Source organism: Haliotis rubra, unplaced genomic scaffold (genome assembly GCF_003918875.1).
Source record: "Haliotis rubra isolate DU_JTF1 unplaced genomic scaffold, ASM391887v1 Scf446, whole genome shotgun sequence".
NCBI lineage: Eukaryota > Metazoa > Mollusca > Gastropoda > Lepetellida > Haliotidae > Haliotis > Haliotis rubra.
The window spans coordinates 840,176-867,500 of record NW_025767131.1 but is presented as its reverse complement, the minus strand read 5'-3'; the positions used below and the strand labels follow the sequence as shown (position 1 = coordinate 867,500).

Genomic DNA, 27,325 nt, shown 5'->3' with positions numbered 1-27,325 from the left:
TCTCTCTCTCTCTCTCTCTCTCTCACACACACACACACGCACGCACGCACACAAATCTATCCAGCCCCATCTTTCCAACCACACATACATACACACACGAACTTACTTACACACACAAAGGAAAACACGGACGGACGGACGGACAGACAGGCAAAACGCAAGCTGTGACAAGTGTATCCATTATATTTACGAGTGTTTACTCATGCTTGATATGTAGGTCATATAGCTGGATACCCATGTGTATTTGTATACAAATGACAAGGGACGTAAAGTGCTGATTGCCAACTGTGTAAACATGGACTACAATTCAACACTGCTACTTGTTTGTGTGTTGTCGATTGCATGACCCAGTACTGTTGAATGGTGATGTAATACTAGTGATGAGGTTGTGACAGTAACTCCTGCTATTAGCCCTGCTTTTACCAGTACAATGACTACACCTTCAGCTGGAAACACTACCCTTAAATATACCAGTAACGAGACTAATACCAGTACTACACGACGCTCCTTTCCTTTCCTAACCGACGCCTCCATCCAACTCCCTACCCGACTACCGCTGAGACCCCCGCTGGCTCCAACACTTGAAAACCTACAACTACCACCAGCAAAAGAATATCACCTCTACCTCCATCCCAGTTCCACCACTTCAACACCCATACCATCTCTACTACTACCATACCCACCCCATCTCTACAAGGACCCCATCCACTCCCCATATATCACAACTACCGTCATGTCTACCTCTATCACCTCTATCCCATCTCTACCACTTCCACATCCACCCTACCACTACAACACCCACTCCCCATATATCACTTGCCTCATGTCTACCACTATCACCTCTATCTCATCTCTACCACTTCCACACCCACCCTACCACTACAACACCAACTCCCCATATATCACTTCCTCATGTCTACCACTATCACCTCTATCCCATCTCTACCACTGCCACACCCACCCTACCACTACAACACCCACTCCCCATATATCACTTCCCTCATGTCTACCACTATCACCTCTATCTCATCTCTACCACTGCCACACCCACCCTACCACTACCACACCCACTCCCCATATATCACTTGCCTCATGTCTACCACTATCACCTCTATCTTATCTCTACCTATTCCATAGCCACCCTGCCTCTACCCGTACCACACCAACCCCCATATATATTACAACTACAGCATACTCTCATGTCAACCATTACCATCTCTACCTCATCTCTACCACTGCCACACCCACCCTACCACTACCACACCCACTCCACATATATCACTTCCCTCATGTCTACCACTATCACCTCTATCTCATCTCTACCACTTCCACACCCACCCTACCACTACAACACCAACTCCCCATATATCACTTCCCTCATGTCTACGACTACCACCTCTACCTCCTCTCTATCACTGTCACACCCACAATACCACTACCACACCCACTCCCCATATATCACTTCCCTCATGTCTACGACTGCCACCTCTACATCATCTCTACCACTGCCACACCCACTCCCCATATATCACTTGCCCCATGTCTACCACTATCACCTCTATCTCATCTCTACCACTTCCACACCAACCCTACCACTACAACACCCACTCCCCATATATCACTTCCTCATGTCTACCACTATCACCTCTATGTTATCCCACTACCACTGCCACACGCATATCCTTCTCATGTCCACGACTACTACCACACCCACTCCACATATATCACTTCCCACTCATGTCTACCACTACATCATCTCTACCACTGCCACACCCACTCCCCATATATCACTTGCCCCATGTCTACCACTATCACCTCTATCTCATCTCTACCACTGCCACACCAACCCTACCACTACAACACCCACTCCCCATATATCACTTCCTCATGTCTACCACTATCACCTCTATGTTATCTCTACCACTGCCACACGCACCCTACCACTACCACACCCACTCCCCATATATCACTTCCTCATGTCTACCACTATCACCTCTATCTTATCTCTATCACTGTCACACCCACAATACCACTACCCCTCCACTCCACATATATCACAACTTCCCCTATGTCCAGCTCTATCACCTCTATCCCATTTCTGCCACGACCACACAAATTAAAGACATACTTTCATGATACTTACTCCTCCGACATAATTATCATGTCCAACCCACTTCTACCGCTACCACCTCCACTTCACAACTATCAGATGTCTATCACTATCATCTCTATCTAATCTCTACCCCTGCCACACCCACTCCGCCGATGTCATACATACCCCACTAGCATGGCCACTACCTCTTCCTCTCCACCTAAATCACAACTTCCCCAATGTCTACCTCTATCACCTCTATCCCATTTCTACCATGACCACACTCACTCCACCGATATAATTATCATGTCAACCCTACTTCTACCACTACCTCCTCTACTCAATCATAACTACCGTCATGTCTACCACTGTTCACCTTTATCCCATCTCTACCACTGCCACACCCACTCTACCACTACCACTATCCCCTCCACTCCACATACATCACCACTACCGTCATGTCTACCACTATCACCTCTATCCATCTCTACCACTGCCACACCCACCCTACCACTACCACTATCCCCTCCACTCCACATATATCACAACTACCGTCATGTCTACCACTATCACCTCTATCCCATCTGCCACTACCACACCCACCCTTCCACTACCCCTGCACTCCACATATATCACAACTACCCCCATGTCTACCACTATCACCTCTTCCTCATCTCTACCACTCTATCTCTAACACTGCTATCTTTGATCAACCTCCACCATTATCCTCTCTCCAAACCCTAGCTCACCGTTCCTCCACGCCACCTCCATCATCGCCATAAAAATGTTCACGATTATAATCAATCGCCACTCATCACAAAGCATCATTGACTTCAGCTGCAATGTTTGCCTGATAACATTCCCTGATACATCAAGTTTCCCGGAAATGTTGCCCATAAACACACAACCGTTTGTTTACAAATTTTACCAACCTTTAACCCCGAACGCTCATCACGTGACTGGCAACCAAATTTCAACAATGGCGGACACAGTACGTCTAGGTAATACCTCGTTTTCTCTGTATTATTATTTCAGGAACTATACCTGAACGCCTTGCAGCAGGTGTAGGTCTATCTAGGTGTAGGTACGCTACAGCATACTGCACTCAAAGACAGCCCTACTGATAGCTTCATATTAAGAACACCCTCTCATATCGGACGCAAACGCACATGGCAGGGGGGACGCACCGAAAGCTGTGCAGATTTAAGTAACAATTATTCGCTTTAATGTTCTATCCGTTATTCTACTGATTTACACCCTAACAGGGCATGATACTGAGTGACTTTAATTTGGTGTGCACTCAAATAATCTTCGTTATTTACATGTTGCCTTGTACGCAGTGGGAACACATTAGCGTGTCATTCATCCTCACAGTTTAGTCAGGGAGACCTGTTTTCTCCGTTCATGTGGCCGTAACTACCCATTCAAGGTTCAGTCGCGCAAAATATAATGTGCACGAGGCATAAAGAAGTGACTAGGTTTAGCCTTTGTCTGTGCACATGTCACGGCTTGAGAATTATATTCATGCTATATGGCCTTTGACTGCTATCTGGTATGCGCATTAAGCAAATACTTACCATAAGTTGAATAATTACATCGATGATAGTCAATACCTACCTACTATGAGTTAACTTGTATATGATGTGATTGACGACAGTAATCACCTTCAGAAATATACATGCATGATCGCAAACACACATACACAGACTGACAGACAGACAGGTAGACAGACAGGGTGCAACAAATGTGGAGGAAACCTTTTCTCCTTAGATTTTACATGCCATGAGCAAATGATATTCACTTTCTACATGTGAAGCACTACGATGATGTTACGTATAATGGTAAAAATGTTATGAGCACGTTGAAATTACAAAAGCTATCAAATGCTTTCATTATAATATTTATTTATTTATTTATTTATTTATTTATTTATTTATTTATTTATTTATTTATTTATTTATTTATTTATTTATTTATTTATTTATTTATTTATTTATTTATTTATTTATTTTATGAAACTTAATCCCATCATGTCAAAGTATGTTTCGACAACTAGTGTAAGGGAATTCTATAAAAATATTAAGGTGCAGTATTTGGACTTCTCTATATTATTCATTCATTCATTCATTCATTCATTCATTCATTCATTCATAAAGATTTGTTGGTTCATTATCTGTTATTTGTCTCTCGTTAATTCTCCTGAGGTTATTCATATTATCAGGACTTGACCACAAAATGCCAAAGCATTTATCAACTATCAGTGTTTTAATAATAATTCTTACACAGATATGGTAGCCCAAAGGAAATTTATTTGATCAAGAATAGATACCAATGTGCCAAAGCCTTTGTCAACTATGATTGGTTTTCATACGTTTTACATGGATGTTGTAATGCATAAATCTAGTATATTTTTGCGTATGTGCTTTAACATACAGGGAGATGCATATCGATATTTGAATAGACATTCATTGGTGACACATGGATTGCACATGTATACAGGTCAATTGCAGTTTGCAATGTAATTACTAAATGGGGTTCAAGGTAGTACATCAGTTCAAATAGCGTGTTCGAGTTCAGCGTGCCACCCCCTCCGTCAAGCAGGTTATTATGTATCCTTTGTGCTGTGTCGGATATAGGTGGATTTCGTTACTCGTGTTGTGTACAACTAATTCGAGTATAAGATTGTGCGTACATGGGCTTTATGCACCATAACAATGACGGATTGTCCTTCCGATACACGAAACCTGTAGGCAAAATACATTATATGAACACGAAATGCTAAGTACATTATAGATATTAACAATGATTTTATATTCATATACCTTCGCAAAACAAAATTATTTATACTGAAATTGTTATGCTGAAAATGGGACGGCATTATAAAGTTTATATCATAAATCATTCCAATTTATTATAGAAATTGATGTGTAATTCAACAATACCGATTAACAAATAACCGTGGCTTCATTACGAACCGTTTTGGTAATTAATAAACAATATAGAATATAACTCTTTTATATCAATACCACCATTGTCAAATACTTCCAATGGAAACAATATATTGTTACTTGTATATTTATGAGAGTGTCCCTGTTTTCGATTACATCTAAAGTTTTGACATTTTCTGAGCTGAAATACAAATGACCGTGGCCAAGAAATAGATATACTTTTATCTTATTTGTGTTTAGAATAAAATGGGTGTCATTTGAAGGTTTATTGTGCAAGAAGGTACACCATAAAATTTAAGAACAGAAAAGAACTATGCACTAGTACAACAATATAGGCAATACCAATAGGATGGCGGATGGAGATTTGCAAGAAAATGTTACGAAGCATGTTAAGTATATTTCTTTCTAACAACGGGAAGCGTTATATTACACTTATAATTATGATTGTTGTAGATATAATTTCATATATGTTCTAACATTTCTAACCTTTCTTCGTACTTTACTAAAATATAATCTTCTTGTTAAACTTTCAGCTATTGTTACACAGGTAGGTGATTGTTCTTCCGACTGATTTGCATTAATTTGGAACCGTGGTATTTGCTCTGGATCATTTCGCAATATGTGTTATACGTGACCACGATACATCTCAAGGTATTTTTGCCAATCACCTAATTATCTACGGCTTGACCAACATTAGCACACAATTTGTAAACTGTGATTTTGAATAACAAGACTAACATATGTGTGTTTCAACAAATATTAACGTTTGAAAATAAGCATAGCCGAGAACAATTATTTGGTGTCCATTAATCCCAACTGTCCATTTTAAAATTATTTTGACAGATATTTGACATTAGTATAAAAGATGAACGTTAGGGGTTCTATGTGCATTTCATAGATTGTTAAAACACGCGGGGTTTTCTATTTCGTATTTAGTTATTTTCAAACAAACATGAAGCATTTGGTCCATAGCGAACTATGCACATAGAATGTTCCACACCAGCTGAAGTCAGAAAACATTTTGCAAATTTACCTTGACATTAGCTCTGCTCACCTTCTTCCTGGATTGTGTAATTTACCGGATCTGTTTCATATTTATGTCTATGATAAGGAGTGAACACACTTTCCAAAAGTTATAAGTAGACATCCTGATGTCTGATGCAGTTTCCTTTTTTGACATTTACATACATACATACATACACACACACACACTAGGGCTTCAACGAGTCCATTTTTTTGGACTCGAGTACTCGAGGGGTGAGACTCGACTCGGACCCGAGTACTCGAAATTCATACCTTTCAAGCAAACGATAGCGTAACCGGCATGACATGTGTTCCGATCACACAAGTGAACACTTACTTCTTTCCGACTTCATATCGTCATGTGACTAACATTTCCTATTGGTCAGAATCAGTATTTGGATGTTTACTTGACAAACGTTTTTGTTCTTCGTACTTCTTGTACTTCCTGCAAAACGCAGTGAGATACCACACAGGCGGCATTTGGTTATTTTGCTCTTTTCACTATCCAGATCAAGATATGCCCATAAAATTTGATTTTTAATCTTTCTCCATGTCTATCAATTGTCAACATAGTTACCTAATCATATTAAAAAGTGAAAACTCAATCGATGTATCATATTTACTCTCATCTACAGACTTGTAGCAACTAATACCATACAGCCACACCGTGTGAGGAGTAAACTATTTAATCTAGGTGTTAATAAAAACATTATCAGATGGGTTAAAGAATTCAGGGTACATAGAACTCAGTATGTCAGTGTCAATGGCTATCAATCTTCTTTGCTCTCAACCTCTACTGGAGATCCACATGGCTGTGTTCCTTCATCCGTACTCTTCGTTTTGTATACCAATGACTGTTACTTGTCAATAATGACCTGTTCACTGTGAAATTTGGAGATGATGCCACTGTTACTGGCCTAATTTCTGATTCTGAACATTATTATCGTCAAGGCATTGACAAAACCGTAATGACAGTTTTTTATCAAACCTTTATTCAAAGTGTGTTGACCTACAATTTTCTATGTTGGTATGGGGATCTGTCTCATCGCAACAAAAACAAACTTTTCAAAATTGTTAATACTGCTTGCAAAATTTCTGGAGTGTCTTTCGAGTATACTCCCTTTATCTATGAGCGCCAGATTGTCAAAAAGGGAGCTAAAATTAGATTTGATAGTTGATATATTTGATCTCACCATTTTGAACTACTTCCTTCTGGACGCTGCTGACGATTACCTTCCCTCAAAACAAACAGAGCTAGACAGTCTTTCATACAATCAAGTATTCGTGAATGCAACAAATATTTTTAATCACCATCATGTGATTAGAACTAGAATTATTCAGCCTCTTTACCTATGTGGTTAATTGAATTATATCATGTCAGTTTTATTTATAAATGCATTCGATTTGAGCATGTAATTATTGTGTATATTTTTGTGAACTGTGTATATATTCATTTTAGACAGTTTGGATGTATAAGAATTTCCTCCGGGATAATAAAGTTATATCTTATCTTAATATTAGACATTAACGGACACTCATGCTTAGCACATGGCAGACAGTCTGTCAACGTCAAATAATCCGAGTTATCTTCCCTTTTCGAGTCCTCGAGTCCTTGAAAATGGACTCGAGTCCAGCTAGACCCGACTCGTCCTCGAGTACTCGAGTACCCGTGGAAGCCCTAACACACACACACGCGCGCGCGCGCGCGCGCACGCGCACACACAGACACAGACACAGACACAGACACAGACACACACACACACACACACACAGAGACAGACAGACGTGGGTCGATCAAAAAGTACGTACACTAACTGTTTCACGATGTTCAATGTTTGAAAAGCTTCCATTTTATTTTGAAGGCATCTTTAGCAAAGTCATATCCAAAATTTCACTTATGTGGGTAATATGGTTAACGAGATATTAGTCATCACAACACATTGGGTGTAATATTTCTTACAAAACTGCAGAAAATGAAAAACGATCTGTCAAATTCAAATTCAAATCTTTATTTCTGATACTATTAGGCCACGGGCCTATGAGTACAAAAAGACATCATCGGTGCAGACATGAAATAAAATGATAACAATGAAAGCATGTATAATATATACAATCTTATTATGACAAAATTGATTTCCTTTTTACGAATGCATAAAACAGATATTTAGCAGTAATCAAGAAAATGTTTTCACTTTTGGATGATAACAACGAATTGAATTTTAGTATATTGGGGAAAACATAGAATTGCGACAAAAGATATTTACGTCTTAATTCAATGTAGGCTGGACAGATAAGTAAGAAGTGATATTCATTTTCAATTACGTTTAAGTTACACATTTTGCATGTTCTTTGTTCCCGGGGAATGTTATAGTAACGGCCTCTTTCAATTTCTAAACTATGGGAACTTAACCTAAATGGTGATAAACAAGATCTATATTTGGATACAGTAATATGCGTTAAAATATGTTTCACAAGAAATCGTTAATTTAAAATTACAATACGTAAACATTTTGGGGCTCTCAGATAAATCACTATGGCAAACTTGCCGAAAATTATCTTTCAGTCGTTGAAAAAACATTATAACAAAAACTCCGTACTTATCTCCGTAAGTGTGTGATACCCAAACATCACGAAAACCTAATTTAAATATGATATTTCTAACTTTGGTAACTCTGTTCTCATAGCCTTGCTCATCATACATACGCATCATATTGTAACATTTTCGAGGCAAACGGCATCCAGGCATGTTAATAAGATTTAACCAATATTTAATACATTTTAAAACAGCAGATAGTTGGACAGGATATCTACCACACTCGGCTAAAACTCCATTATTGGACGTTGATAACTTAACGTTTAGAAAACGCTTGCAGGCATATAAATGTACTTTTTCCAGTTCTTCCATATTATTAAGCCCCCAAATTTCAGCCCCATAGAGGAGAATTGGTGTTATCTTTGTATCGAATAATTTGAAGTACAGATGAGGCGAGTGTGGTTTCAAGGAATGTATACTACTAGGAAGTAATGACAACATTTTTCTGGCTTCAATAGAAATATTGTCAAACGCTTTCGACCACTGTAACCTATTACTAAAATACAATCCGAGATAACAATATCCTGAAACAACTTCAACAACACTACCATTATAAATTCATTTTTCAAACCGAGATAAACCACCTCCTTTCTTAAAAACTACAATTTTAGTTTTATGCATGTTGACTGACAATTTCCATTCTGAACAGTACCTATTAAGAATATTTAGTTTAAACTGCAGACTTCTCACGCTGTTCCCAAACAAAATAAGGTCATCCGCAAATAAAAGAAGGAAAATATGAGTAACATCTGGATGTAGCTGGACACCAAACCGACATTCACTTTCAATTACATTAACTAATTCATTTATATAAAACTGAAACAAAAAGGGGCTGAGCATACACCCTTGTCTGACTCCCATTGGGCAATCAAATACACGAGATAAACTACTATTTGAGCGAACACAAGATTTTACACTATAATAAATAGACTCTAACATTTTACCCATTTTACGACTCAGACCGTGATTATATAATAACTTCCAAAGAAAATGTCTTTGAACAGAATCGAAAGCTTTCGAGAAATCAACAAAAGCTACATAGAATTTACCACCTTTGCGGGAAAGAAAACGCTCGATAATAGAATTCAGAACAAAACAATTGTCAACCACTGAATAACCTTTTCGAAAACCTGATTGACACTCAGAAATTTTACTCAACACATCAGCCCAGCACACTAATCGCTGATTCAGGATGTACGTGAAGACTTTGCTGAGGATACTCAGGAGGCTTATTGGTCTGTAGTTGTCGGGGATAGAAGTGTCACCTTTCTTATGAAAAGGAATTAATATTCCTGTAGACCAGGTCTCTGGGAATTTACCCTTTTGGTACATACTTTTGAATATTATCTCGAGGTATGGAACGATTACATGGGAGGAATGTTTAAGATATTCACTCAATATTTCATCAAGTCCTGGAGATTTGTTGTTCTTTAGCGCCTCGAGACTGCAAATGATCTCCAATCTTGTTAAGGGGGAATCCAGAATATCTTCAGTGATTTCTCTTATAGAATCTGGGGGATCTTCTATATCATGTATATCGTCATTAATACATTCTAAATTATCTTGACTACCGTAGAGGGTAGAGAAATAATCCACCCAGTCTCCAATATCTATGGGGTTTGGGCGCAGTTTACGACCTGATAAAGGTTTTATTGTACCCCAAAAACGTTTCGAGTCAGTCATTTGGTACCTCTTGGATAATGGTATGCCCTCCGAGTATATCATATAAAATATGTTTAGTATGGTATCGGATGATTTCCCGCCATAATCAACAGTCAAAGATCTGGATTGCTTAATTTATATTTAGTCGAGGGCTGTTCTTTAAGGACACCCCATTTCAATCTTCCTAAAACATTGTGTCCAGATATTCAAGCTGGCACTGTATACAATATATTGAAAGCTGACACTTGTGTGACCATTCAGTGTTTAGTTTGAGACCTTGGCATCATGTATGAATAAGTGAAAACATTAGAATAAGTTAAATTTATGTCCTTATGATTACGTCATCTACGTCAAGGGGATGGGTAGTGTCTCCAAAACAAGCTCTTTCAGTGAACATGAAGGGGGGAGTCACTTTAACAAGCGATTGTAATTTCAAACTGCTTTTTTATGAACTTTAACATCTAAGTGTGATTCTAGAGGACTTATATCAATCTCAAACACACAAAATATTTCTTGCATATTTTGTTTCCTGAAGTCTTTCATGCATTTATTGTAGGTTTTGCGTTTTTTGAGGGTACCAAGATAAAAGGTCAAACAAAATGGGGATCGTGAGACTGGAACATAGCAAAACCAAATTGCTTGAGCTTGACAGAAACTATGTAGAAAAATAACTGCATTTGTATCGTTTTCTTGGTGATTCTACATACATTTTGTGTTATTGAAATGAGCAATCACTAAGTATAACAAATGTTTTCTCTTCGAAATAATACTCTCACCCGTCTATTAAAAAGAGAAATAAATGAGGATATGTTTGTCAGGCAATTCCAATTTACTATCATTTAATATTAAGATTTGTGTAATGAACTATTAATTACCAATAACTAAACTATAACACTGATATGCAAATGAAGTCGTATCTGTGATATGTGTAATACACACGGATACAATTTTGCATGTGTGTTTCTAGTCTGAATGGTTTAATAAATATATGTATTCTACTTAATTGATTCATTTTTCATATTCTGTGTCTAGAAGGATTATGTAATTCTGAAATAATTATTTGCATTAACTGTAGATAAAGTTTAACATTAGAAACATAAGCCATATTGAACATACACGAACCATCGGCCTGTTGCAATCAGGCAAATGTGATTGCTGAACTTGAGCAAACGTAGCAAAACGTTCTTATTTCAATTATTTAAATTGTTTCAATATTTACACCATTGTAATTTGGAAATTGCATGCATGGATTTTTTGAATATTTGTAACTTGGAGAAATCAAGCAAGCAAGTTGCTTGTTTATCCATAAAGATATTTTGATACAACCTTTACATTTAAACTTTTGTGGTATCAACATGGAAATTTTATCGACAAAACCCTTTCCACATCTTTATGAAATCTCTGCTATCCGACTATCTCATGAGCATGTGTTTATGAATCATCATGACATATATAGTGATGGCACGAGGTGTTTGACTCGTGTTGGCTGAAGATAAGGTCATCCTTTCTTGTTAACAAGCTCCCATTATGTAATAATTAAAAAAGTATTTTAGACATTAAGATATACAAATGTGTAATCCAAAACAATTATTTTTTTTAATCTGATTTGCCAGATGCGATGTTCCGACTGCACCAAGGTTACCATGTATACTAACATTTTCAGTACTCTTTTCTTAGTAACGTTAGGTGCAGTTGAACTGGACGATTTACAATGTCCATCATGAAAGAAGAACCGGTCTAATTAATGCGTCAAACATTTATGGTTGACATTCTCTCTAAACGTGTCTGCAGGATAATGGCAAGGTATATATAGTTATCCACGTTTTCCACAGTGTACTTGACCTTGTAATTCCTTTTGGATAATCCAGAATTCATTATCTGAGTCTTGAAATGTCAATATTAATCCTAAAGGCTTTACAATAGGTCTGAAATGAATGTAACCAATTTTGTGAATCCTTCTCATTTGATTCAAACACTAAGTATATCAATAAATAGTAATTAAGTTTTGCATTCTATCATTACATTTACTCAGTTTTAACTCAACACACTCACAAGAGTCGATTATATCTCCTTTGCCCTACAGCAGATTTACAGGGGAAGAAGTTTGTTAGATTTCCAATACAAGAAATACGTTATTAAATAATACGCGTGGCATTAAGGTTGAAGCACTTGCTAGAAACGTTGTATTTTAAAAGTTTTTGCCAAAAAGACAACATCGGCAGAATCAAATGAATAATTTTCCGAAATGTACATGCAAACTTATTTTCAATATTTTCGAAATGCGATATGAGGTAGACAGACCTTTGACATTAGTATAAAAGATGAAAAGTAGTAACTGTTCTATGTGCATTTCATAGATTGTTCAAACACGCGGGGTTTTCTATTTCGTATTTAGTTATTTTCAAACATGAAGCATTTGGTCCATAGCGAACTATGCACATAGAATGTTCCACACCAGCTGAAGTCAGAAAACATTTGCAAATTTACCTTGGCATTAGTTCTGCTCACCTTTTTTCTGGATTGTGTAATTTACCGGATCTGTTTCATATTGATGTCTATGATAAGCTGTGAACACACATTCCAAAAGTTATAAGTAGACATCCCGATGTCTGATGCAATTTCCTTTTTAACATTTACATACATACATACGTACGTACGTACGTACGTACATACATACATACATACAGACAGACAGACAGACAGACAGACAGACAGACAGACATACATACATACGTGGGTTGATCAAAGAATATGTACAATAACTGTTTCACGATGTCTTATGTTTGAAAAGCTTCCATTTTATTTTGAAGGCATCTTTAGCAAAGTCATATCCAAAATTTCACATATGTGGGCAATGCGGTTAACGAGATATTAGTCATCACAACACATTGGGTGTAATATTTCTTACAAAACTGCAGAACATGAAAAACGTTCTGTCATTTGGTACCTCTTGGCTAATGGTATGCCCTCAGAGTATATCATATAAAATATGTTTAGTATGGTATTGGATGATTTCCCGCCATAATCAACAGTCAAAGATTTGGATTGCTTAATTTATATTTAGTCGAGGGCTATTTTTAAGGACACCCCAATTTCAATCTTCCTAAAACATTGTGTCCAGATATTCAAGCTGGCACTGTATACAATATATTGTGAGCTGACACTTGTGTGACCATTCAGTGTTTAGTTTGAACCCTTGGCATCATGTATGAATAAGTGAAAACATTAGAATAAGTTAAATTTATGTCCTTATGATTACGTCATCTGAAAGGGGTTGGGTAGTGTCTCCAAAACAAGCTCTTTCAGTGAACATGAAGGGGGGAGTCACTTTAACAAGCGATTGTAATTTCCAATTGCTTTTTTTTATGAACTCTTATATCTAAGTGTGATTCTAGAGGACTTCTATCAATCACAAACACACAAAATATTTCTTGCATATTTTGTTTCCTGAAGTTTTTCATGCATTTATTGTAGGTTTTGCGTTTTTTGAGGGTACCAAGATAAAAGGTCAAACAAAATAGGGATCGCGAGATTGGAACATAGCAAAACCAAATTGCGTGAGCTTGACAGAAACTATGTAGAAAAATAACTGCATTTGTATCGTTTTCTTGGTGATTCTACATACATTTTGTGTTATTGAAATGAGCAATCACTAAGTATAATAAATGTTTTCTCTTCTAAATAAGACTCTCACCCGTCTATTAAAAAGAGAAATAAATGAGGATATGTTTGTCAGGCAATTCCAATTTACTATCATTTAATATTAAGATTTGTGTAATGAACTATTAATTACCAATAACTAAACTATAACACTGATATGCAAATGAAGTCGTATCTGTGATATGTGTAATACACACGGATACAATTTTGCATGTGTGTTTCTAGTCTGCATGGTTTAATAAACATATGTATTCTACTTAATTGATTCATTTTTTTATTCTGTGTCTAGAAGGATTATGTAATTCTGAAATAATTATTTGCATTAACTGTAGATAAAGTTTAACATTAGAAACATAAGCCATATTGAACATACACGAACCATCGGCCTGTTGCAATCAGGCAAATGTGATTGCTGAACTTAAGCAAACGTAGCAAAACGTTCTTATTTCAATTATTTAAATTGTTTCAATATTTACACCATTGTAATTTGGAAATTGCATGCATGGATTTTTTGAATATTTGTAACTTGGAGAAATCAAGCAAGCAAGTTGCTTGTTTATCCATAAAGATATTTTGATACAACCTTTACATTTAAACTTTTGTGGTATCAACATGGAAATTTTATCGACAAAACCCTTTCCACATCTTTATGAAATCTCTGCTATCCGACTATCTCATGAGCATGTGTTTATGAATCATCATGACATATATAGTGATGGCACGAGGTGTTTGACTCGTGTTGGCTGAAGATAAGGTCATCCTTTCTTGTTAACAAGCTCCCATTATGTAATAATTAAAAAGTATTTTAGACATTAAGATATACAAATGTGTAATCCAAAACAATTATTTTTTTAATCTGATTTGCCAGATGCGATGTTCCGACTGCACCAAGGTTACCATGTATACTAACATTTTCAGTACTCTTTTCTTAGTAACGTTAGGTGCAGTTGAACTGGACGATTTACAATGTCCATCATGAAAGAAGAACCGGTCTAATTAATGCGTCAAACATTTATGGTTGACATTCTCTCTAAACGTGTCTGCAGGATAATGGCAAGGTATATATAGTTATCCACGTTTTCCACAGTGTACTTGACCTTGTAATTCCTTTTGGATAATCCAGAATTCATTATCTGAGTCTTGAAATGTCAATATTAATCCTAAAGGCTTTACAATAGGTCTGAAATGAATGTAACCAATTTTGTGAATCCTTCTCATTTGATTCAAACACTAAGTATATCAATAAATAGTAATTAAGTTTTGCATTCTATCATTACATTTACTCAGTTTTAACTCAACACACTCACAAGAGTCGATTATATCTCCTTTGCCTTACAGCAGATTTACAGGGGAAGAAGTTTGTTAGATTTCCAATACAAGAAATACGTTATTAAATAATACGCGTGGCATTAAGGTTGAAGCACTTGCTAGAAACGTTGTATTTTAAAAGTTTTTGCCAAAAGACAACATCGGCAGAATCAAATGAATAATTTTCCGAAATGTACATGCAAACTTATTTTCAATATTTTCGAAATGCGATATGAGGTAGACAGACCTTTGACATTAGTATAAAAGATGAAAAGTAGTAACTGTTCTATGTGCATTTCATAGATTGTTCAAACACGCGGGGTTTTCTATTTCGTATTTAGTTATTTTCAAACATGAAGCATTTGGTCCATAGCGAACTATGCACATAGAATGTTCCACACCAGCTGAAGTCAGAAAACATTTGCAAATTTACCTTGGCATTAGTTCTGCTCACCTTTTTTCTGGATTGTGTAATTTACCGGATCTGTTTCATATTGATGTCTATGATAAGCTGTGAACACACATTCCAAAAGTTATAAGTAGACATCCCGATGTCTGATGCAATTTCCTTTTTTAACATTTACATACATACGTACGTACGTACGTACATACATACATACATACAGACAGACAGACAGACAGACAGACAGACAGACAGACAGACAGACATACATACATACGTGGGTTGATCAAAGAATATGTACAATAACTGTTTCACGATGTCTTATGTTTGAAAAGCTTCCATTTTATTTTGAAGGCATCTTTAGCAAAGTCATATCCAAAATTTCACATATGTGGGCAATGCGGTTAACGAGATATTAGTCATCACAACACATTGGGTGTAATATTTCTTACAAAACTGCAGAACATGAAAAACGTTCTGTCATTTGGTACCTCTTGGCTAATGGTATGCCCTCAGAGTATATCATATAAAATATGTTTAGTATGGTATTGGATGATTTCCCGCCATAATCAACAGTCAAAGATTTGGATTGCTTAATTTATATTTAGTCGAGGGCTATTTTTAAGGACACCCCAATTTCAATCTTCCTAAAACATTGTGTCCAGATATTCAAGCTGGCACTGTATACAATATATTGTGAGCTGACACTTGTGTGACCATTCAGTGTTTAGTTTGAACCCTTGGCATCATGTATGAATAAGTGAAAACATTAGAATAAGTTAAATTTATGTCCTTATGATTACGTCATCTGAAAGGGGTTGGGTAGTGTCTCCAAAACAAGCTCTTTCAGTGAACATGAAGGGGGGAGTCACTTTAACAAGCGATTGTAATTTCCAATTGCTTTTTTATGAACTCTTATATCTAAGTGTGATTCTAGAGGACTTCTATCAATCACAAACACACAAAATATTTCTTGCATATTTTGTTTCCTGAAGTTTTTCATGCATTTATTGTAGGTTTTGCGTTTTTTGAGGGTACCAAGATAAAAGGTCAAACAAAATAGGGATCGCGAGATTGGAACATAGCAAAACCAAATTGCGTGAGCTTGACAGAAACTATGTAGAAAAATAACTGCATTTGTATCGTTTTCTTGGTGATTCTACATACATTTTGTGTTATTGAAATGAGCAATCACTAAGTATAATAAATGTTTTCTCTTCTAAATAAGACTCTCACCCGTCTATTAAAAAAGAGAAATAAATGAGGATATGTTTGTCAGGCAATTCCAATTTACTATCATTTAATATTAAGATTTGTGTAATGAACTATTAATTACCAATAACTAAACTATAACACTGATATGCAAATGAAGTCGTATCTGTGATATGTGTAATACACACGGATACAATTTTGCATGTGTGTTTCTAGTCTGCATGGTTTAATAAACATATGTATTCTACTTAATTGATTCATTTTTTTATTCTGTGTCTAGAAGGATTATGTAATTCTGAAATAATTATTTGCATTAACTGTAGATAAAGTTTAACATTAGAAACATAAGCCATATTGAACATACACGAACCATCGGCCTGTTGCAATCAGGCAAATGTGATTGCTGAACTTAAGCAAACGTAGCAAAACGTTCTTATTTCAATTATTTAAATTGTTTCAATATTTACACCATTGTAATTTGGAAATTGCATGCATGGATTTTTGAATATTTGTAACTTGGAGAAATCAAGCAAAGCAAGTTGCTTGTTTATCCATAAAGATATTTTGATACAACCTTTACATTTAAACTTTTGTGGTATCAACATGGAAATTTTATCGACAAAACCCTTTCCACATCTTTATGAAATCTCTGCTATCCGACTATCTCATGAGCATGTGTTTATGAATCATCATGACATATATAGTGATGGCACGAGGTGTTTGACTCGTGTTGGCTGAAGATAAGGTCATCCTTTCTTGTTAACAAGCTCCCATTATGTAATAATTAAAAAGTATTTTAGACATTAAGATATACAAATGTGTAATCCAAAACAATTATTTTTTTAATCTGATTTGCCAGATGCGATGTTCCGACTGCACCAAGGTTACCATGTATACTAACATTTTCAGTACTCTTTTCTTAGTAACGTTAGGTGCAGTTGAACTGGACGATTTACAATGTCCATCATGAAAGAAGAACCGGTCTAATTAATGCGTCAAACATTTATGGTTGACATTCTCTCTAAACGTGTCTGCAGGATAATGGCAAGGTATATATAGTTATCCACGTTTTCCACAGTGTACTTGACCTTGTAATTCCTTTTGGATAATCCAGAATTCATTATCTGAGTCTTGAAATGTCAATATTAATCCTAAAGGCTTTACAATAGGTCTGAAATGAATGTAACCAATTTTGTGAATCCTTCTCATTTGATTCAAACACTAAGTATATCAATAAATAGTAATTAAGTTTTGCATTCTATCATTACATTTACTCAGTTTTAACTCAACACACTCACAAGAGTCGATTATATCTCCTTTGCCTTACAGCAGATTTACAGGGAAGAAGTTTGTTAGATTTCCAATACAAGAAATACGTTATTAAATAATACGCGTGGCATTAAGGTTGAAGCACTTGCTAGAAACGTTGTATTTTAAAAGTTTTGCCAAAAGACAACATCGGCAGAATCAAATGAATAATTTTCCGAAATGTACATGCAAACTTATTTTCAATATTTTCGAAATGCGATATGAGGTAGACAGACCTTTGACATTAGTATAAAAGATGAAAAGTAGTAACTGTTCTATGTGCATTTCATAGATTGTTCAAACACGCGGGGTTTTCTATTTCGTATTTAGTTATTTTCAAACATGAAGCATTTGGTCCATAGCGAACTATGCACATAGAATGTTCCACACCAGCTGAAGTCAGAAAACATTTGCAAATTTACCTTGGCATTAGTTCTGCTCACCTTTTTTCTGGATTGTGTAATTTACCGGATCTGTTTCATATTGATGTCTATGATAAGCTGTGAACACACATTCCAAAAGTTATAAGTAGACATCCCGATGTCTGATGCAATTTCCTTTTTTAACATTTACATACATACGTACGTACGTACGTACATACATACATACATACATACAGACAGACAGACAGACAGACAGACAGACAGACAGACAGACAGACAGACATACATACATACGTGGGTTGATCAAAGAATATGTACAATAACTGTTTCACGATGTCTTATGTTTGAAAAGCTTCCATTTTATTTTGAAGGCATCTTTAGCAAAGTCATATCAAAATTTCACATATGTGGGCAATGCGGTTAACGAGATATTAGTCATCACAACACATTGGGTGTAATATTTCTTACAAAACTGCAGAACATGAAAAACGTTCTGTCATTTGGTACCTCTTGGCTAATGGTATGCCCTCAGAGTATATCATATAAAATATGTTTAGTATGGTATTGGATGATTTCCCGCCATAATCAACAGTCAAAGATTTGGATTGCTTAATTTATATTTAGTCGAGGGCTATTTTAAGGACACCCCAATTTCAATCTTCCTAAAACATTGTGTCCAGATATTCAAGCTGGCACTGTATACAATATATTGTGAGCTGACACTTGTGTGACCATTCAGTGTTTAGTTTGAACCCTTGGCATCATGTATGAATAAGTGAAAACATTAGAATAAGTTAAATTTATGTCCTTATGATTACGTCATCTGAAAGGGGTTGGGTAGTGTCTCCAAAACAAGCTCTTTCAGTGAACATGAAGGGGGGAGTCACTTTAACAAGCGATTGTAATTTCCAATTGCTTTTTTTTATGAACTCTTATATCTAAGTGTGATTCTAGAGGACTTCTATCAATCACAAACACACAAAATATTTCTTGCATATTTTGTTTCCTGAAGTTTTCATGCATTTATTGTAGGTTTTGCGTTTTTTGAGGGTACCAAGATAAAAGGTCAAACAAAATAGGGATCGCGAGATTGGAACATAGCAAAACCAAATTGCGTGAGCTTGACAGAAACTATGTAGAAAAATAACTGCATTTGTATCGTTTTCTTGGTGATTCTACATACATTTTGTGTTATTGAAATGAGCAATCACTAAGTATAATAAATGTTTTCTCTTCTAAATAAGACTCTCACCCGTCTATTAAAAAGAGAAATAAATGAGGATATGTTTGTCAGGCAATTCCAATTTACTATCATTTAATATTAAGATTTGTGTAATGAACTATTAATTACCAATAACTAAACTATAACACTGATATGCAAATGAAGTCGTATCTGTGATATGTGTAATACACACGGATACAATTTTGCATGTGTGTTTCTAGTCTGCATGGTTTAATAAACATATGTATTCTACTTAATTGATTCATTTTTTTTATTCTGTGTCTAGAAGGATTATGTAATTCTGAAATAATTATTTGCATTAACTGTAGATAAAGTTTAACATTAGAAACATAAGCCATATTGAACATACACGAACCATCGGCCTGTTGCAATCAGGCAAATGTGATTGCTGAACTTAAGCAAACGTAGCAAAACGTTCTTATTTCAATTATTTAAATTGTTTCAATATTTACACCATTGTAATTTGGAAATTGCATGCATGGATTTTTTGAATATTTGTAACTTGGAGAAATCAAGCAAGCAAGTTGCTTGTTTATCCATAAAGATATTTTGATACAACCTTTACATTTAAACTTTTGTGGTATCAACATGGAAATTTTATCGACAAAACCCTTTCCACATCTTTATGAAATCTCTGCTATCCGACTATCTCATGAGCATGTGTTTATGAATCATCATGACATATATAGTGATGGCACGAGGTGTTTGACTCGTGTTGGCTGAAGATAAGGTCATCCTTTCTTGTTAACAAGCTCCCATTATGTAATAATTAAAAAGTATTTTAGACATTAAGATATACAAATGTGTAATCCAAAACAATTATTTTTTTTAATCTGATTTGCCAGATGCGATGTTCCGACTGCACCAAGGTTACCATGTATACTAACATTTTCAGTACTCTTTTCTTAGTAACGTTAGGTGCAGTTGAACTGGACGATTTACAATGTCCATCATGAAAGAAGAACCGGTCTAATTAATGCGTCAAACATTTATGGTTGACATTCTCTCTAAACGTGTCTGCAGGATAATGGCAAGGTATATATAGTTATCCACGTTTTCCACAGTGTACTTGACCTTGTAATTCCTTTTGGATAATCCAGAATTCATTATCTGAGTCTTGAAATGTCAATATTAATCCTAAAGGCTTTACAATAGGTCTGAAATGAATGTAACCAATTTTGTGAATCCTTCTCATTTGATTCAAACACTAAGTATATCAATAAATAGTAATTAAGTTTTGCATTCTATCATTACATTTACTCAGTTTTAACTCAACACACTCACAAGAGTCGATTATATCTCCTTTGCCTTACAGCAGATTTACAGGGGAAGAAGTTTGTTAGATTTCCAATACAAGAAATACGTTATTAAATAATACGCGTGGCATTAAGGTTGAAGCACTTGCTAGAAACGTTGTATTTTAAAAGTTTTGCCAAAAAGACAACATCGGCAGAATCAAATGAATAATTTTCCGAAATGTACATGCAAACTTATTTTCAATATTTTCGAAATGCGATATGAGGTAGACAGACCTTTGACATTAGTATAAAAGATGAAAAGTAGTAACTGTTCTATGTGCATTTCATAGATTGTTCAAACACGCGGGGTTTTCTATTTCGTATTTAGTTATTTTCAAACATGAAGCATTTGGTCCATAGCGAACTATGCACATAGAATGTTCCACACCAGCTGAAGTCAGAAAACATTTGCAAATTTACCTTGGCATTAGTTCTGCTCACCTTTTTTCTGGATTGTGTAATTTACCGGATCTGTTTCATATTGATGTCTATGATAAGCTGTGAACACACATTCCAAAAGTTATAAGTAGACATCCCGATGTCTGATGCAATTTCCTTTTTTAACATTTACATACATACGTACGTACGTACGTACATACATACATACATACAGACAGACAGACAGACAGACAGACAGACAGACAGACAGACAGACAGACAGACATACATACATACGTGGGTTGATCAAAGAATATGTACAATAACTGTTTCACGATGTCTTATGTTTGAAAAGCTTCCATTTTATTTTGAAGGCATCTTTAGCAAAGTCATATCCAAAATTTCACATATGTGGGCAATGCGGTTAACGAGATATTAGTCATCACAACACATTGGGTGTAATATTTCTTACAAAACTGCAGAACATGAAAAACGTTCTGTCATTTGGTACCTCTTGGCTAATGGTATGCCCTCAGAGTATATCATATAAAATATGTTTAGTATGGTATTGGATGATTTCCCGCCATAATCAACAGTCAAAGATTTGGATTGCTTAATTTATATTTAGTCGAGGGCTATTTTAAGGACACCCCAATTTCAATCTTCCTAAAACATTGTGTCCAGATATTCAAGCTGGCACTGTATACAATATATTGTGAGCTGACACTTGTGTGACCATTCAGTGTTTAGTTTGAACCCTTGGCATCATGTATGAATAAGTGAAAACATTAGAATAAGTTAAATTTATGTCCTTATGATTACGTCATCTGAAAGGGGTTGGGTAGTGTCTCCAAAACAAGCTCTTTCAGTGAACATGAAGGGGGGAGTCACTTTAACAAGCGATTGTAATTTCCAATTGCTTTTTTTTATGAACTCTAATATCTAAGTGTGATTCTAGAGGACTTCTATCAATCACAAACACACAAAATATTTCTTGCATATTTTGTTTCCTGAAGTTTTTCATGCATTTATTGTAGGTTTTGCGTTTTTTGAGGGTACCAAGATAAAAGGTCAAACAAAATAGGGATCGCGAGATTGGAACATAGCAAAACCAAATTGCGTGAGCTTGACAGAAACTATGTAGAAAAATAACTGCATTTGTATCGTTTTCTTGGTGATTCTACATACATTTTGTGTTATTGAAATGAGCAATCACTAAGTATAATAAATGTTTTCTCTTCTAAATAAGACTCTCACCCGTCTATTAAAAAGAGAAATAAATGAGGATATGTTTGTCAGGCAATTCCAATTTACTATCATTTAATATTAAGATTTGTGTAATGAACTATTAATTACCAATAACTAAACTATAACACTGATATGCAAATGAAGTCGTATCTGTGATATGTGTAATACACACGGATACAATTTTGCATGTGTGTTTCTAGTCTGCATGGTTTAATAAACATATGTATTCTACTTAATTGATTCATTTTTTTATTCTGTGTCTAGAAGGATTATGTAATTCTGAAATAATTATTTGCATTAACTGTAGATAAAGTTTAACATTAGAAACATAAGCCATATTGAACATACGCGAAAAATCGGCCTGTTGCAATCAGGCAAATGTGATTGCTGAACTTGAGCAAACGTAGCAAAACGTTCTTATTTCAATTATTTAAGTTGTTTCAATATTAACACCATTGTAATGTGGAAATTTCATGCATGAATTTTTTGAATATTTGTAACTTGGAGAAATCAAGCAAGCAAGTTGCTTGTTTATCCATAAAGATATTTTGATACAACCTTTACATTTAAACTTTTGTGGTATCAACATGGAAATTTCATCGACAAAACCCTTTCCACATCTTTATGAAATCTCTGCTATCCGACTATCTCATGAGCATGTGTTTATGAATCATCATGACATATATAGTGATGGCACGAGGTGTTTGACTCGTGTTGGCTGAAGATAAGGTCATCCTGTTTTGTTAACAAGCTCCCATTATGTAATAATTGAAAAGTAATTTAGACATTAAGATATACAAATGTGTAACCCCAAACAATTATTTTTCTAAATTGATTTGCCAGATGCGATGTTCCGACTGCACCAAGGTTACCATATATACTAACATTTTCGGTACTCTTTTCTTAGTAACGTTAGGTGCAGTTGAACTGGACGATTTACAATGTCCAACATGAAAGAAGAACCGGTCTAATTAATGCCTCAAACATTTGTGGCTGACATTCTCTCTAAACTTGTCTGCAGGATAATGTCAAGGTTTTTATTGTTATCCACGTTTTCCACAGTGTACTTGACCTTGTAATTCCTTTTGGATAATCCAGAATTCATTACCTTAGTCTTGGAAATGTCAATATTAATCGTAAAGGCTTTACGATAGGTCTGAAATGAATCTTTGTGAATCCTTCTCATTTGATTCAAACAGTAATTATATCAATAAATAGTAATTAAGTTTTGCATTCTATCATTAAGATAAATGGGCATTAAGGTTGAAGCACTTGCTAGAAACGTTGTATTTTAAAAGTTTTTGCCCAAAAGACGACGTCGGTAGAATCAAATGGATCATTTTCCGAAATGTACATGCAAACTTATTTTCAATATTTTCGAAATGCGATATGAGGTAAACATGTACTCACTGGAACTATACCCCTTCCAAATCAAACTTGAACTTTCAATTTGTCTGAATAACGTTGTTAATGGAAGAGAAAGGTTTCCAAAACAGCTAAGGAGCGTTATTCGTCTGCCATTCCTACGTTCTTATGGATTCCTTCTCTTTTCATATTTTGTCGTTCTTAGACCTGTTTACCATTTCTTCCCGGAAGAAACCGGTTTGAGAAGAATATCACCAATATCCAAAGAAATATATACTTAATTCAACTATTTCAGGAGCTGTTCTATTTTTCAAACCTGGGGCAGAATTAATATTTTTGCCTCTAGATGTATTTTATTGTAAAATATTGCGCTATCTTCCGAGTTTTATGTTCTTAATTTATTGAAATTGGCATCATCATCTATGGTTATCTCGTCTACGTTTTTGAAGAGACTAAATTGATAAATATTCACCGAAGGCCTGTTGGTACCTAAATACTGCAATTCCAAGAAGATGTATGTAACAATAAGCATGAAAAGATATATCATAATCAGATCAGACAAGAATGAGAGAAAACACGTAGCTTTTTCAATTATTAATTTCATGAAATTCGTCGAATATAAATGTTATCAAATCTGTAATTAACAATACTTCATGATTGCCAGGACTTTTAAGACTAGGAAGAATTAAAATGAAATCATTAGACGTTAGAATTTTACATTTCCTTACCAGATCCCGCACTGCGCTGGACATTTCTCCACCCGGAACATTGGACAAGCACTGAAGTTGCAGGATGGGTGGACTCCGTCGCGACGGCGAACAGCATGGCGGACCAGGACCGTCATGTGATTAGTCAAGCCTTTGAAACAGTGACTGGGACTCAGTTGATTGCGATGAAAAAGGAAGACTTTGTTGGCATCTTGGGAAATAATGGAGATTTTATGTACCAAACATTTAGGACCATGTATTTAGCAGGTATAGTTCTATTTCTGAAGAACAGAAAAATATAAATGTGCCCAAATCGGAACATTGGTGCCTCTGTAGCCTGACATTTAAAGTGACTATTGGTAATTCCGACGATTTCTATTTTGTATTTCTTTCTCAATTATCTATATATTCAGTTTTAAAAGAAACTCTGCACAGAGATGGCTCAGAAAAAATATGTCCTCAAGCACAAACATATCTGTTGATGCCAGTAAATGAAATATTTATTTGTAAACCATAGGACATTCTTAACAACCACTCGAGGACAACCACAATTTGAACCATATGTTGATATGAGTTTCAGAGTGATGGGACGTTCGCCACACAACATTATGTTTTGTCTCCTATAATCATTTTCAATAAAATGAATTCAGCTTCGGGACACTATGATTGCATGCAGCCATATTGACCTCCGTCATGTAATTAATGGCGGCAACATGAAGAAATCTCTGTTGGAAGGAGAGTCTATTATACGATCCTGCCTATGCTGTTATCTTGATTTTATTAATCAATGCACACCTGTATTCCATGTGTATTCATAACTCAGCTGTGAAATTTAAAGAAGGATAATCACCCTTTCCCTTTAGTAATTATCAGCATTTTAGCAAATGCAGTTGGTAATGACTTAAAGATAACAATTAGTGTTATTGGTTAATTTCAAAAGTGATTCTGTTGCAAACTGTCTAGTGGTGAAAGCGTTCGTTCGTCATGACTAAGTGTCTGGTTCGTTTCCCCACATATTGACTTGACCATAATTCATCCACTCATTCAGACATATGCTACTTATGTACATTCCTTCTTCCGCTATAGTTCCGAATCTTGATGGCAAAGGACAAGCAGATCCACGATCCCTCACACCAATATCAGAAAAGACGGACTCAGACAGTTCCCCGGAACCAGATCCCGACCCTCGACATTGTCCCGGCCCACCCACAGGTAGTACTCTACTATACTTACTTATATACCTTACAACAATGCCTGTTTTATTCGATAAAATGTACACTTATCAATGGTAGAAACTATAGCATATGAGGGCATTTGGGTAACCTTGTGATTTTAGTTTTTTCCCGTAACGGCTAAGAACCGGATTACACCCCCAACCCCCACCCTCACCGCTTTGTAAGCCCATTGCTAAAATCGGCACAAGACCACACTCCCTCCCCCAATATGTTACACTGAAATACCTGGGTACATACGTTTGTTGTTCAACGTTGCACTCAGAAACATTGTAGTATTTAATGACACTGGCCTGTAAATATTAGAATCTGGCCAGACTCCCCAGTGACAGGTATTCACGGGGTAAGAATACAGAGGATTAACCAAGTCTCCGGCCTTGAACTCAGATCACATCTTATTACTAAAAGTATTATTTAACTGACCTGCCCTTGGAGGTCCAATTTGAGTAACAAGCACATGGAGTTGAAGCAAATGATGTCAGTTATTTGACGATGCATAACTGATGGGTGCAGTAAGAGACTGAATGAATTGTGTGTGCTGATTGTTGGTGTTTGTGATTGACTGGAAAAGTGCTGATGTCTGATGACTGATGACTGATGATTGTGAATTTGGATGATGAGGATGTTGAGAAGAGCAATGATGTCAGTTTCCATTTTATATTCCAGAATCATCCCAACACCTGGAACGTCGCGGAGGAGGCAATGGCAACAGCTTGAAGACCGATTCCTGTGACAGATGACACAAAATCGATCATAGAAAATAACCAATTGGAAATAAAGTAGCCAGACTGTCATATATGTCTCTTATAATTCCTCATAGCTGCAGTGACCCATCAGAGAACATACGTACTGACACCGTATGGCCCCGTATGCAAATCTCATTAAAAAATCCAAGATGGTTGTTTTCAGCCAACACGAGGCCGTATACCCTCAGAAACAACCATCTTCGTCCTTTTAGAATGACGTTTACGCCGAGGCCGGCAAACTCACTCACTCACTCTAGTTCCATTCCCAGTTGTTATATAGTTGATTATTACAGACATTGAAGCAATTACTTCGCTGAATTAGGGAATTATCATTTTCGGCAATTTCACATAACAGCCTTAAACAGACCAAATAGTGTTTTGATTTTGGTTTTGATTTCATGTTAGTGTGTGTATAATAATAATAATAATAAATAATAATAATAATAATAATAATAATAATAATGACCTCGCCTTTGAAATGTCTCGCTTGCATCCCAAGTACACTGTCGTCAGGCT

General features: G+C 35.8%; 1 protein-coding gene across 3 annotated transcripts in view; it reads left to right on the top strand.

Annotated features, from left to right (window-relative positions):
• Nucleotides 1-26,857, top strand: part of LOC124289657 — a 27,600-nt gene extending 743 nt beyond the window's left edge. The window contains exons 2-5 of one of the 3 annotated variants that reach the window (XM_046726264.1): nucleotides 5,574-5,587; nucleotides 24,856-25,098; nucleotides 25,918-26,043; nucleotides 26,730-26,857. In XM_046726264.1, the coding sequence (XP_046582220.1) occupies nucleotides 24,948-25,098; nucleotides 25,918-26,043; nucleotides 26,730-26,803 (351 nt within the window). In that variant the 5' untranslated portion in view covers nucleotides 5,574-5,587; nucleotides 24,856-24,947 and the 3' untranslated portion in view covers nucleotides 26,804-26,857. Of the gene's footprint in view, nucleotides 1-3,056; nucleotides 3,094-5,573; nucleotides 5,588-24,855; nucleotides 25,099-25,917; nucleotides 26,044-26,729 lie in introns of those variants that run through there. The other 2 variants (XM_046726262.1, XM_046726263.1) reach the window with 2 other exon arrangements.
• The last annotated feature ends 468 nt before the right edge of the window (nucleotides 26,858-27,325 follow it).